This window comes from Giraffa tippelskirchi, chromosome 12 (assembly GCF_054371585.1).
Source record: "Giraffa tippelskirchi isolate mGirTip1 chromosome 12, T2T-mGirTip1v1.2.pri, whole genome shotgun sequence".
Classification (NCBI taxonomy): Eukaryota; Metazoa; Chordata; class Mammalia; order Artiodactyla; family Giraffidae; genus Giraffa; species Giraffa tippelskirchi.
In genome coordinates this window covers 14764178-14779461 of record NC_137286.1, presented here as the reverse complement: position 1 = coordinate 14779461, position 15284 = coordinate 14764178, and the positions used below count along the sequence as shown (strand labels likewise).

Genomic DNA, 15284 nt, shown 5'->3' with positions numbered 1-15284 from the left:
AATTCCAGTTGAGCTATTTCAAATCCTCAAATGTGATGCTATGAAAGTGCTGCACTCAATATGCCAGCAAATTTGGAAAACTCAGCAGTGGCCACAGGACTGGAAGAGGTCAGTTTTCGTTCCAATCCCAAAGAAAGGCAATGCCAAAGAATGCTCAAACTACTGCACAATTGCACTCATCTCACATGCTAGTAAAGTAATGCTCAAAATTCTCCAAGCCAGACTTCAGCAATACGTGAACCGTGAACTTCAGATGTTCAAGCTGGTTTTAGAAAAGGCAGAGGAACCAGAGATCAAATTGCCAATATCCGCTGGATCATCGAAAAAGCAAGAGAGTTCCAGAAAACATCTATTTCTGCTTTATTGACTATGCCAAAGCCTTTGACTGTGTGGATCACAAGAAACTGTGGAAAATTCTGAAAGAGATGGGAATACCAGACCATCTGACCTGTCTCTTGAGAAACCTGTATGCAGGTCAGGAAGCAACAGTTAGAACTGGACATGGAACAACAGACTGGTTCCAAATAGGAAAAGGAGTACGTCAAGGCTGTATATTGTCACCCTGCTTATGTAACTTATATGCAGAGTACATCATGAGAAACGCTGGGCTGGAAGAAACACAAGCTGGAATCAAGATTGCTGGGAGAAATATCAATAACCTCAGATATGCAGATGACACCACCCTTATGGCAGAAAGTGAAGAAGAACTAAAGAGCCTCTTGATGAAGGTGAAAGAGGAGAGTGAAAAAGTTGGCTTAAAGCTCAACGTTCAGAAAACTAAGATCGTGGCATCTGGTCCCATCACTCCATGGCAAATAGATGGGGAAACAGTGCAAACAGTGTCCGACTTTATTTTTTTGGGCTCCAGAATCACTGCTGATGGTGACTGCAGCCATGAAATTAAAAGACGTTTGGAAAACCAACAGCATGGTAAAACTAGAAACCTGCTGTTTGTATGCTTAGCTATATTTTTATTACTTGCCTGTTTTCCTTTTGAATTTTGTAAAATCTGATTTTTAAGGTGATTATAAAAATAATATATAGATCAGTAAGAAATCAGTAACCCCCAAAAAAGTCTAAAGAAAATGATCATCCGTGGTATCTCTACCCAATGGTTTACACCAATAAAGAAGTTTTGAAAAGTCCAGCATGGCTCCATAGTACTGAAGAGAGCCAAGGAATTCGGGCTTTGAAGAAAGAAATGTATATTCCTGGGAGCCAGCATGAGGGTGATAGAAATACGGCACAACAAAACGTCTACAGGAAAGTGAGTCTCTGAAGAAAAGTGCAGTCGCCACCTATTCAGACATCTCTTTCTACCTGAAAACTTGTTTCTCAAATCTTCAAGAACTCATTATTCTATTCTAAGAAGGATATCATTCCTTTACGTTCCTCCATCAGCATCTCAAGACTAGTATCCAGGTTCCAGAGTTGGAAAGCAACACTCTGATGGTATAAACTGTTCCCAGATACAGCCCAATAGATTTTCTATGTATCCCTGTTAACCTAACAGAGGAGTGTAACAACAGCTGTGAGGTCTTTGAAAGAGTCCTTTCCCAGTCTCTGCCTAGCATCCCTGGAGGAGGTTTGGAGGAAAGAGACTCCAGGTTGGCCGGCTTGTGATTTCAAAGGCAGTTGTAAGGTCCTCTTGAAACCGCACAACTCAGATTGGGACTTGAACCCACTGCCTTGTAATTGAGATCATACATCTGGTCTCAGGACCTAATGAAGCTCAAGTTCTTTATGCATCATCACAGAAAGAATTCAGTGAGACAAAAAGTGATAGATAAGAAGTGGATTTATTTAGAGATATATTCCATAGAATGTCATCCATCTCAAAGACGAAAGTAGCCTTGGGAGAAACACACTCCACAGACAGAGTGTGGGCCATCTCAGAAGGCAAGAGGCCCTGAAATATGAGGTAGGTAGTTTTTATGGGGTGGGTAATTTCATAGACTGGGCTTCCCCACTGGCTCAGCAGTAAAGTATCCTCCTGCAGTGCAGGAGATGAGGGTTCAATCCCTAGGTAGGGAAGATCCCTGAAGAAGGAAATGCCAACCCACTCCAGTAATGTTGACTGAGAAATCCCATGGACAGCGGAGCCTGGTATGCTATGACCCATAGGGTCACAAAGAGTTGGACACAACTGAGCAACCGAACACAAACACAGTTTCATAGGCTAATGAACAGGAGGATTATTCCAACTATTTTGAAGAAGGGGTGGAGATTTCTAGTAATTGGGTCATTACCAACTTTTTGACTTCTTATGGTCAGCCTCAGAACTGTCATGGCACCTGTGGGTGTGTAATTTAGCATGCTGATACATTACAGTGAGTATACAACAAGGCTCAAGGTCTGAAGCTGAATCTTCTGCCATCTTGGACCTAGTTGGTTCTAACCAGTTTTTGTTGTGTCCTCAAAAGCTACGTCATTCTTTTAAAGGTTATGCCCTGTCCCCTTGCTTTCTGTTTCATTATCACCTTTACATCTAACTTCAAAGCCTAACCATTTTTAATTTCCATTAGGAAGCTATAAATCCTAAAATTAAAGATAAATGTCAAACACTCAAATTTTAAAAGAAATTTCTTGTAGCTTAAGTTATCCACAAGAATTAGTAATATCAAATATTTTCTAATTCTCATTGGAGGGAAGATTAACTTGAGAAAAAAGTGAGATAGCCATTGTGACCAGTTCTCGTTAACATTTCTGGACTTGGCGAAAGGACAGGCTTGGTGATTCCAAACTCTTGCCGTTTTCTTCACGAACACTAGGTGGCAGAAGCTCCTCCATACAGAGTGTAAAGGACCAAGACAGACTCATTCCTCAACTTGTGGCCTTTATCATTTGGGTGAGATAAGTCCGATTTTCCTTCAGTACTGTGACACTATACGCACTCATAGCTTGGGGATAACATAGAGTGGTGATGTCTTTGATGAAGTTAACTGTGTTCTCTGCCAACAACAACCAGTTCAAATTATACCGGTAAATTGACTCCTGGGGTTTCTTCACTTCCACTGCCATCACGTTTTCTGGCCTCCTCTCTGCTTTCTATAGTTCTTTGAAAAGTATTAGGAATTCCTGTCCCTAGAGAGTTTGTGAAAATCCCGGAAGGCCTGATTCAGGATTGATATTTCTCACCCAGGAAAAAAATAATAATAAAATTTCAGACTTTTGAGGTGAATCGTGTTATGTGATCACATTATATTTGGATTCTCTTTATCATCAGTTCTTAGCTACTGATTTTCTTGTCAATTAAGAGACAATAGTATGGCAGTTAAAATGACTACATTCTGAAACCAGATTGCCTGGGTCCAGATTTGGACTCTGGTTATGTCGCTTTGGTCCTATTACTTTAACTCTTCAATTCCGTTTCCTAACTGTAAAATGGAGGTAATAATAGAATATATTTCATAAGGTTGTGGTGAAGATTTAATGAATTATTCTTATAGCATTTAATGCCTGGTACACAGTAAGCACCATGAAAGTGTTTGCTACAGTTATTGTTGATTCCACTTTCAATATTCTATTAAGAAATGAAATTTGTAGGTAAGTAGTGCTGCTGCAGATGAACTAAATTCTGTGTCAATATTTCAAGTTTGTTGACTGAAAACCATTGCTGGTATTTCCTTGGCCAGTAATCTCATAGAACAAACTATAATATCAAACTAGTGGGGGGGGAAAGTTAAATTCATGAATTAGTTTGAAATGCAAAAACAAAGCAAAAGTAAAAATGTTGGAGGAAAATGAATAGCTTAAATTTTCCTAGACACTAAATAATAATGAAATATCACATCTTGTTTCTGCTCAAAATAGTTTATCCACCAGATACTGTCAAAAATAGTTTATCTGCCATCTGACTATAAAACTTTTTGAGACATACTTCTCTATTTATTGGCGAACACCTACTTTATTAAATTGTGTGTGTCTTCAGGGCACACACAAGAATATCCTTTCCAATACTTCCTGATCAGGACGACAAAAGTGACTGGCTCATCCTTATTTCAATCTTGCCTTACTCAATAAGGGATTTAAGGTGTTTTTCATGTACATTAAAAATAAGAAGTTTTCATGTCTTATAGTGTTAGACATAATTTGAGTCAAAAGAAACTTGAGGCCATGTTACCTTTTAATAAGACCCTAGCAGGTGAACTAATAAAAACAGCCCATAAGATACTCTTGTTTATTACTGATGGGAATGCAAAGTGGTACCATGCCTTAGGAGAATTGGGCAATTTTATGGACTGAAAGTTTGTGTCTCTTCAACATTTAAATCCTGAACCCCCCCCCAACCCCTGTGTTGGTATTAAGTGAGGCCTTTGGGAGGTGATCATGACTAGATGAGATCATGAAGATGGAGCCCTCATGAATGGGATTAGTTCCTTATAAAAGTCATGAGGAAACTTACTACCCATCTCTGCTCTCTTTCATGTGAGGATATGAGAAGTTGGCAGGCGGCAACCCTGAAGAGGTTCTCACCAGAACCCAACCATGCTGGCACCCTGGCCTTGGACTTCCATCCTCTAGAACTTTGAGAAGCAAATTTCTGAATCCATGGCATTTTATTTATGGAAGCCTGAACTGAAACAGGCAAGAGCTAGCAAAATTTCATATCATCTATACTTTAGCCCAGTAATTCCACATGTAAAAATCTGTGTTCAAAACACAAAATGACAAATGCACAAAGGTATTCAATGTGGCATTATTTGTAAAAGTCTGAAAATAACCCAAATGTCCATCAGCATGAGACTAGTTAAAATTCTTAAAAACAGTAACATGCTATGCAATTGTAAAAAAGATTAGGAATCATCTTCATATATTGATATGAACTAATCTCCAGAATATTTTAAGTTGAAAAATGGTGTTTTTACAGTATGCTTTTTTGCTAAGGAAATGGGGAAGGATTTTTTCAAAATGAAATAAAGGAACCAGCACCTGATAAAAGTGATTACCTATGAACAGAGTGAGGACTTCTCTTGTGGTCCAGTGGTTAAGACTCCAAGCTTTCACTGCAGGGGTCCCAAGTTTGATCCCTGGTCAGGGAACTAAGATCCCACATGCCTCTTAGCACGGCCAAAAAATAAAATAAAAATGAACAGAGCGAAAGAAATGGAAATACAGACAAAACTTATGTGAATGTATCTTTTCACATAGTTTCAACTTTGCAGTCAAGTAAATATTCCATATAATTTAAAAATGAAATTTAAAAGTATATTCCTAAAAATTAAAACTTCCATTAAAATAGCCTCACAGAACATCAATGTTTTAACCAAATATTTCTTCATTTCACTCTAAAACCAATATTTTTATTGTTGATACTTGTGAAATACATTCTAAGGACAAAAAAAAAATCACAAAGGACTCAACAGTACTTATTGGTTTTATTGTTTATATCAGTATTGTTATTTTGAAACCATTGTAAGTATGTTGTAAAATAAAATATGTTAATGTTGATAGAAACTAAGATTTTCAGGCTAAGAAAAAGTCATTAAAATGCAAAAATTTAAGTAAAATAAAAGTAAAATTTTAAAGGAGGCATTTCCTGATTCTGCTTATTGTATAGCCTACAAGCAATGACAACTCAGTAGCAGAAATTCTATCACTAGAAAACATTGGTATCTCTATATACCATTTCCCAGCAAAAGGTGACAGGGTCCCTTGGAGGAATGGCTGATTCTAGTTCTGAGGAAGAAAATGTAAAGGAAAAGCCAAAACACAATTTTGACACCTGAACTGTGGTTACATAAGAGAATGAGTAGCCTTATTCTTGGGATATATGTGTTTAAGTATTAAGGTATAAAAAGATATACTGTATGCAACATTACAAATGGCTTGAAAAAAATGAAAGGTCAATAAAACAAGTGGCAAAATGCCAAAAACTGGTGTACTTTGAAAAAGTTATATAGTAATTTCTGTATTATCCTTACAACTTCTTTGTAATTATTCTAAATTATATGAAAATAATTCTATAAAAGCAAGGAGGCTTTCAATGGAACTTCTTGGAGGTATCCACAGGCTTAAGATGTGTTGACTGAAACACATACAAACAAACATAAAAATATATCATGAGTCTGATACTTGATCACCTTTGGAGTTTTGTAGAGCACCAATTCATTATTTTAAATATTGAGAAAGGAATGAATCAAATATTTCCCCCAGCTTTTCCTGTACAGACCTTATCTCAAGGTACTCAACTAAGTGAGGAGGAAGAGCCTTCTTTTATAGAATTCCAGCTAATAAATGCAAAAGGAATGGCAGAGAGAGAAAACTACCATTTTACCACCCAATATGATGATGGATCCAGTAGTACTCACTAACAGCTGCTAAAACCAGCAATTGAGAGTTTGATGGAGAACTTGATAATGAAGGCAACAGGTTGACAACTGAACCCAAACTGTGATTAATCTTAGCATCTCTTGAAGTGGTGTAACCAAATATAACATGCCTCAGATACAATCAGAAGTATATGCAGCATCAAGTATGCTTGCCCCCCCCCCAAAAAAATCTAAATCTAGAGTCCACAGCCATTAGTTAATATAGAACATTTGCAGAATAGGACATAAGTTAAACAAAACACACAAAAAGCCATCAGTCAAATCTAGAACATGGGACAATCTACTAGATGAACCATTTCATTTATTAACAAGTAAATGACATGAAAAGGGGGAGGAGGGCAGTGACTGGTAGGCAGAGATTAAACATAACTTAGGGGTGTTAACTGTCAAATGCAATGTATAAACCTTATTTAGATCCTGACTCAACCAAGTAACAGAAAAACAAATTCTGAGACAGTAAGGGAAATTTTAATACAGACCATACTAAATATTGGGCTTTCCAGGTGGCTCAGTGGTAAAGAATCGGCCTGCTATTGGAGAGAAGCAGATTCAGTCCCTGGGTCTGGAAGATCTCCTGGAGAAGGAAATAGCAACCCACTCCGGTATTCTTGCCTGGGAAATCTCACAGACAGAGAAGCCTGGTGGGTTACAGTCCATGAGGTCACAAAAACAGTCAGACACAACTTAGCAACTAAACAACAAATACTAAATATTATAAAAATATTCAATGTTTAAAGTGATTATATCAGTGGAGCTCATAGAATGAAATTTTTGAGTGTGTTTATCACTTCGAGATGCAGCCTCAATGATTTACCAGTTATATTATATTGCATGTTTGGGATTCTCTTTAAAGTATTTCAGCCAAAAAAAAAAAAAGTTGGGTGAAAAAATGAGGAAAAGTAGGATTAACAAAATGTGCTTAATTGTTGAAGCTGGGTGATGGGTACAGGAAGATTCCATTTCTATTAAAAAGGGGCGGGGAGAAGACATACCAAAACCATCTGAACTGTTCTAAGCCTATCTTAACACAGAACTCAATTTTACTTCTGGCCTTAATAGTTTGGACTCTTGAAACAGTTTTTTGTATCCCATGATGAGTCTACTGCTGACTCCTACAATCCACTCATCCAAACTGAGTTGAAACTTTCACTCCCATTACCGCACTGGCCTCAAACAAAAGAAGCATCTAGCAATTTTAGAAAGAACATGAGAGGTACTGCTAGGGCTCTGCCAGAGTGGCATTCTAGTCTCCCTTCCTGAAACAACAAAAACCAAAAAAACGAATGAGGTGTCTTCTTCATTCCTTAAGCAGATTGTAGGATATGGCTTGCTACCCCTTTACACCTTTCATTATGTCTTAAACATACTAAGCTCTAATAATTGCTGACAGATTTTCTGGGTAACATGAAAGCTATTTGTGCATGTCTTAGAATTTTGGGTTCCCCTGGTGGCTCAGATGGTAAAAGCATCTGCCTACAATGCGGGAGACGCGGGTTCAATCCCTGGGTCAGAAGATCCCCTGGAGAAGGAAATGGCAACCCACTCCAGCACTCTTGCCTGAAAAATTCCATGGATGGAGGAGCCTGGTGGGCTACAGTCCATGGGGTCCCAAAGAGTCGGACACGACTGAGCAACTTCACTTTTCACATTCACTAGAATTAAAAAGCAGAATTTCAAAAGCATCCAGTCTAGAAATCTTAAATCCAGTATTTTAATGTCTCCCCCAAATGAGATTTTATATATATCATCTATAATACTTTAAATACTTCAGTATGTATCTGTTTCTACTTCAACTCTAGGAGTTGCCCTCATTAAGACTGCAGTTGAGGGATGGTTAGCTGGCCTTCTAACCAGGAAACTCATGCTCAAGGCAGATACAAATACATCTCTTACCCATAATTTGATCTGTATCCAATCTTTTGCTAATTAGTATTTTAAATGTCAGAGATATTTACTGGGGAAATTAAAGTTTTAAGATATGTGGAGTGTCTAAAGATATTTCCAGCTCTTGTATGCAAAGCTTATCAGAATCCATTTGTTAATCCTGCTTTGTTAATCTAAAGAGTCTAAATATGTAGTAGAATTTAGTTCAAGACATGTTTTCATTATAACCTGCTAACAAGGATGTAATCCCACATTCAACTCCAATTTTTGTGGTCACTATCTACTGAAAAGAACCTAAGTTGAGCATGACCCAGTTAGCTTGGGTCAATTCACAACAATGGACACACACACACACAGTCTTGTTTTTCATATTTATTTTAAATATTTCACATTAAATGAAATTTAACCATAGTCAATACAGAGCATAACCACAATAGTACACACAAAGAACTTTAAAAATAAAAGACAAAAGGATACAACCTTCAACAAGTTAAATGCCACTTTACTATGTAAACAAAAATAAAATAAAACCCTGATGCTAAAAAGATACATATTCAGAGGTAAAATGCATATACAAAAACACTTAAACACTGACATAATCCACAACTAGATCACATTCTTTGCAAGAGAGTACAAATATTAGTACTCTACATTTACAAAATTTCATAATCCTGTTAAAATCAAAACCATCTCTGGTTTATGATACAGCACAATTCATAAGGCAAAAATATAGGCATTATCATCCAGTTCTTTAATTTCACTTGTTTTTAAGGCAAACTTGGAACTTTTTGCTTAGTATTTTAAAATAAACGGGACTTAGACATGATAATTTGACAAAATTAACAATAAATTATCTCTAGTTAAATATGTATACGATAAAAAGACATATGGATAACAATTTTTCTCTCTGCAGAGATGTAAACTGGATTTTTGACTCCATATTCACACCAGTAAGAAAACTTGTAAACCTATAGTATTCAAAACTTACTGTATTCCTCACTCATTTCAAACGTATATCAACACTGACTGAATCAACACATTGTAAGTGAAATCTAATATATATGCAGCCACAGAATAACTGTATCTAATTAAATCATGTCTAACTAAAGTGCTGTTGTACAAAGAAAAAAAGGTTAAGAAGTAGAACTGGATGTTAACTTGACAAGTGACATCTTTGTAAGTTCTTAACTTTCAAACTACAGAGGTTATAGAGGTTATCACAAGTTTATTGAACTTGAAGCAGTGTATTTATTGTAGAATCTGATTTTATTGAAAATGAGCACTTAGGTGACGATACCAGAAATCCAACACCAAAACTGAAAACAAACAGCATTATATTTACATATTTTTCCTTCAAAGTCAGCCAGAGCCTTGAAAGCATAATAAATATTTTTAAAATTTTCTATAATTCTGTATTTCTACTAGAAAATATATTATCCAATTTTAGGAAAGTTGGAGTTATATAAATATTAGTCTTTTAAATAATTCTATTTTATGTAATGTCAATAAAACCTAATTGGACACTAGAAGACACAAATGTTTATACATAAATTGGATCTCTGATCACTTCTCATGATGTTGGAAATAAGGAATTAGATTCACACGTTACCATTACAGTTATTTGGGTGTAAGTCTCCCTCACTATATTCTACTCTTTGAATGAAGACTCTATTTGCTTTATATTCCTAGCTCCCATAGCATCTAGCACAGTATCTTGTATGTATAGTAGACCCTCCATATTCGTCAAGTTACCAAAATAATTTTTCAAAACCTAATGCCATTCTATTACTTGATAGTACATCCTATAATGTAATATTCATTCATGTTTAAAACAGTATTAGCAATAACATGTGGAAATTACATAACTAAACTATCCTTTGGACTACATTAATCACTTGAGTTCTATTACTATAGTCAACAAATATTAAATGGCTAAAAACTTCCTAACAGATTAAGTCTTATCATAATTACAGAGGGCAATTGTCTTCTAGCTGATTAGATTAATTTCTATTTCCCACTGTACTTTTTTACAAAATAGTTTAGGCAATCCTAAATAGCTTTCTCCTTTCCTTGAGTGTACAAAATTATTTCTAAAATCTTCAGTCCTGGGAATTTATATTAAAACATTCTGATCCTTTTTAACATAAGAAATGTGGCTTTAAATTCACAATTTGTCAGTGAGCATTCATGATGAAACTTCTCACAAGTGTGAACGAAAAGGCTCTATTGTAAGGTTATCAGTTGTCAGGTCATGATACCTCTGGTTGTTATGTACAGTAAAGTAGGTTTAGGAAGCCTAACATAAATATTTCTAAATTTGGGGGTTTTTTCTCTTCCTTTCCCAGGTTTTCATAATTGGTTCTCTAGGATATGGCTCGTACTATTGCCCAAGATGTTTCATATTTAGTCTTCACTGAGATGAAATTTAGATTGTTCCAAAACAATGATCAACTTATGCCTTTGGTCTAATTTACCAAATGATTATATATTTTATACTAACATGACAGTGGGGATGATATGTGCAGAAAACATTGTGAAAATAAGCTGTATAGTATAGATCTGTTAACAATTAAAATAAATTTCTAGTCTTTCAAATTCCCTTATCTTCTGGGGAGAGGGAATTAAAAACATGTAATAGGATGTATTTAACAATTGATTAAGATTTTTAATATTATCAAAAAAAATTCTTTTTGATTGATATAAACAGAAAGAAAGTTGAGTTGGGGATTTAAAATTACGTATGTGATGGAATCTATTTTAAATTGCTTTAAACTGCTTTCTTTAAATAAAATCTAGGCCAGTCACAATAGTGCACCTTGTTTCTATTCAACAGATTTATTCAAATCAATTAAAAAGTTATTGCTATATATCATTAAGTTATTCAAACAAGCAACATAGAAAATATTCAGCCTGTCAATTTTATTAGTAGCTCTTATTGAGTTCTTAATTAGAAAGAGACTAAAATTCACTTGCAAGGTTTTATAATCTGTGCAAATATTTATAAAGCATGAAACTACCTATACGATTAAAGATGAGTTCACATAGTTTTGTAGTATATATTTAAATCTACAACTGGCAATTTATGGAAGAACAAGGGAAACAGAAAACTTCCTGGCTATAAGTAGTTTTCAAGGAATAACACATATGCTAAAAATGAACCTATGTTTTATAATTATAAATGGCTTCTTAACAATAGTTCAGAACATTATGGCACTTAAGAATATAGTATGAATTTTTTTTTGGAGGCAAATATATATTAGTTTTATAGAGACTATGAAAGAGACAGTGGGCAGTCTTAAAAAAGAAAGAAAGAAAAAAATAAGGAAAGGAAAACAAAATTACTACAGTACCAAAAATACAAGTACCAACACTCTAATGCAAAGTAATGTATTCAAGATTAACAGACATTTACTAAAACATGCAAAACAAAATGAATTAGCCAGTTCTTTTAAATAAGCTGTCACTTAGTTTATAGCAATTTTACTTTAAAAGATCATTTCTTTAGTCAAAGGAGAACTAATTAGAACCATTACTCAAGTAAACATCGAGTTCCAGTTTTCCTCAATAACTTTAAAATATTCAGTTACATAAGAAATGTACAAGGTAATGCTTAACTGCCTAGTGCTTTATATTTAATGCATATATTTCTGTTTTTAAGAAGGGCACATGACATCCAGCACAAGAAAAAAGACAAAGTAAATCCTTCTTTAAATCACTATTCAGGAACCATGAAAAGCAAAGCATAACATAGGCTGCTTAAATAATTTTTGGATGTAAATATTAGTATAATCACCAACATTTTTAATAAGCACAAATGAACCAAGCTAAAATGAAAAATACTATAAAAACATGTCATGCATATTTCATATTTAACATCCAAAAGAACATTGTCACAGCCTTGTAATAGATCCTACTGTTAGCACCATTTTTATATCTGAACACTTTGAAAAAGCAAACAAAAGTCTTAAAAAACTAAAATTATTGTAAGGTTACCTGAAAAAACTCAATGTGCACTAAGGGTGGCAACATTTGTCAAATATTTACATCAACACTGGGAAGCTTGCCGTACTGCTATAAAAAAAAAAATTGAAACTGATATGCTTAACTCTTTCTATCCATGCTTAGCATAGCATAGATGGGTAACTAAATTCATCCAGCATTAACCTGCCCATATAAAAAAAGCATACACAGTAAATATCTGATTGCTTAAAACAGGACTCCAAATCATGATAGTAAATGCATTTATCTTGCAAACTTATTATATCCCCAGCCCTAAAGCCATTTAGCAGGAAGAAAATCCAGGTGATTCACTATGGTATGTAATTTACAACCCTTAAAAGTATGGGGGGGGGGAGCAGCCCTTTGTTTGTTTAAAATGTGAAGCCTCTGAATTTATATCCAACAGACAGTATCAGCACTGTCTAGTCACTCCGTATACTCCAGCATCTAAGCATCTCTCATCATGGTGCACAACAAGGAGAAGGAAGAAAGCTAAATTTTTTAAAAAAGCAGCAAGGTTTTTTCCACATGTACACTTATGAACATAAAACTATTCTACCCTAGTATTAGAAAAAAAAAAGTGCACAATTCAGTTGGCAAGATCTTTGTTTTTTGTGGTTTTTTTTTGATTACTGATTCACTATGTAATCAAGAGCAATCGAAGCTACTTGTCAGTTCAAAGTACCCAACGAAACTTTGAGTCTTCATGCCATTTTAAGTTAAAAAGAAAGCAGTGTAGCTTTGGGGCTTCAGAAAACTGGGCATCCTCTCATGCGGCACAAGGTTCATCACTACACTATTTCCACAAGTCCACACCAGTTAAAGTGCAGTTAGTCCAAAATTGCAGCGACAGTATATCATGCCAGCTGAATCCAGCCACGTATCTGAAATAGGGTCATATTTCTGCACGGTATTCAGATAGGAAGACCCTGAGTGACCACCAACTACATAAAGGTAGTTATCAATTACTGCAGCACCAACTCCTAGGAAAGGTAGGTAAAAAAAATAGGAGGAAAAATATGTTAACCATGAAGCCGACTTCACACTAAAAGTAAATTTGTTTTTAAATGTTTTCTTAAGATACATTTCAACAATCTATTATTCATTTTACAAGCAACAGAGCAATATGTGCTTACCAGAAAAAAATCCCTTACTATAAAACAGCTGAAGTATTCCTTCATCTCTCCTCCCCAATCCTACTCTCCCTCTCCAGCATAGTTAAATATTAAGAATGTAATACGTATCTTTCCATATGCTTTCTTCTCAATTTAAATTTATATTTAAAAAAATCATTTACTTGTTTTCAAATATATTGACATTTTAATCATATTAAGCTATATAATTTATGCTTTATAAATTCTACTTTATAGACAGTTCTAAAAAGAACAAGGCTACTCAATTATTTTATATTTTCATTGTTTTAGGGCTTTCTCACTCAGTGGTACCACAGAAACTAATTACAGTAGATGATTAAAACAGTGCATCCCATTTTCTCTTTTCAATTTCCTTTGTATGGTTTATTTTTCAGGAGTTTCTTTAATCATAAATGCAAGGGATACTCCTAAAGCATTTCCACCAGTAAAATATTCCTCTTAAAATCATGTGATTTGAGTTTGGGTTCAAGGATAATTTCTTCTTTTCCTCAAAGAAGTATTTGTTTTATCTTTATGAAACCTGAAGTCCAATCCTTTCCAGATCAACTGTATCTTTTGAGGAAGAGAGAACATTTGAAAGTGAACAGGCAGACTACTGATGTACAGTAAAAAAAAAAAAAAAATCCAAAGATCATGTGTGTGTGTGTATAACACGTAAAACAATGACATTTGTTACATGGACAAAAAGAGCTCCTATAAGATACTTTCTGTTATCAGTATTTCTCAAAATGTATTCTACAAGTTTAAAAAAATAACAGCATGTGCACTGGCATATTAAAATCACAGTAAAGAAATCTATATAGTTTTGTCTAATCAAGTTGTCTGTCAAGTTCATCATAAAAAAAGGTTTTTTCTGGACAAGTCATTTACTGTTATATCCCAATAAACTACTATTTTAAGAATATCACTATAAAAACATACTGTCCTATATGTTTAGATATTGGGACATTATTATTACCTGTTCTGGGTTCTTTCATTGGTCTGCACACAGTCCACTGATTTTGATGAGGATCGTATCTTTCAATGCTTGACAAATGCGAAACACCATTATGTCCACCCACCACAAAAATAAAGCCTAGCATGACACCCACACCAAAGTGAATCCTTTTATCTGCCATAGATGCAACCATCTCCCAGGAGTCTTTACTTGGATCATAACGCTCCACACTGCAAACATTCACAAAAGAAAGAATTAATTCACATATTCTTTGTGTCACTCTTCCTCCTAAAGCAACTGAGACCCACCAGAGTTTTGAAAGTGCAAATGGACAGACATAAAACAAGAGCAGTTTGTTCCAAATATTTATATTTTGCTGATAAAATTCAGGATAAAAGCTTACCTTGTAGACTGGTGCAATAATAGCCATATCCTACTTCATTATATTGTACAAACAGTAAGGTGTATGAAGGGCATAGAGCATTTGAAGTCAGAAAATTTGGATTCAACTACTAATAATGCATACCCAGAACTGAATAAACCCTAGCCCTACTACTTTGGATTTGTGTAATCCTAGAGAAGTCATTTCCTCTCATCTGCAAACATGGGGATAATACAGCATCAAGGATTCATGTAAGAATAAAGTCCAACGAGTATGCACGTGAAAGGACTTTGAAAATCACATACTGAACACAGATGCTTCCCAAAGATACTAAGGATCTTCCACACAACTAAGGAAAAGGAAAGATGGTGAGGAGGAAAGAGGATTTTTTCTTATAGGTGAATTCATGGTGACTTACTGCAGAATAAACACTACAGGTTTCCAAACACAAACTGGCTGATCATAATAATCTGAGTCATTCAGGAGAATCCATTCAGGATTCAGATCAAGTCATTCAGGATTTAGATCAAGTGTGTATTCCACAGAATTCTTGGCATTTCCAAACTGGATTAGGAAATTCAAATCAAATCAGAATT

The 15284-nt window shown here is 34.9% G+C and overlaps 1 protein-coding gene across 4 annotated transcripts in view; it reads right to left on the bottom strand.

Annotated features, from left to right (window-relative positions):
* Window positions 1–8575: 8575 nt before the first annotated feature.
* KLHL28 (kelch like family member 28) overlaps window positions 8576–15284 on the bottom strand; it is a 41468-nt gene continuing 34759 nt past the window's right edge. For all 4 annotated transcript variants that reach the window (XM_081548480.1, XM_081548479.1, XM_081548482.1 and 1 more), the window contains 2 exons: window positions 14328–14536; window positions 8576–13198 (listed from right to left, as the gene is read on the bottom strand). In XM_081548480.1, the coding sequence (XP_081404606.1) occupies window positions 13035–13198; window positions 14328–14536 (373 nt within the window). In that variant the 3' untranslated portion in view covers window positions 8576–13034. The remainder of the gene's footprint in view (window positions 13199–14327; window positions 14537–15284) is intronic.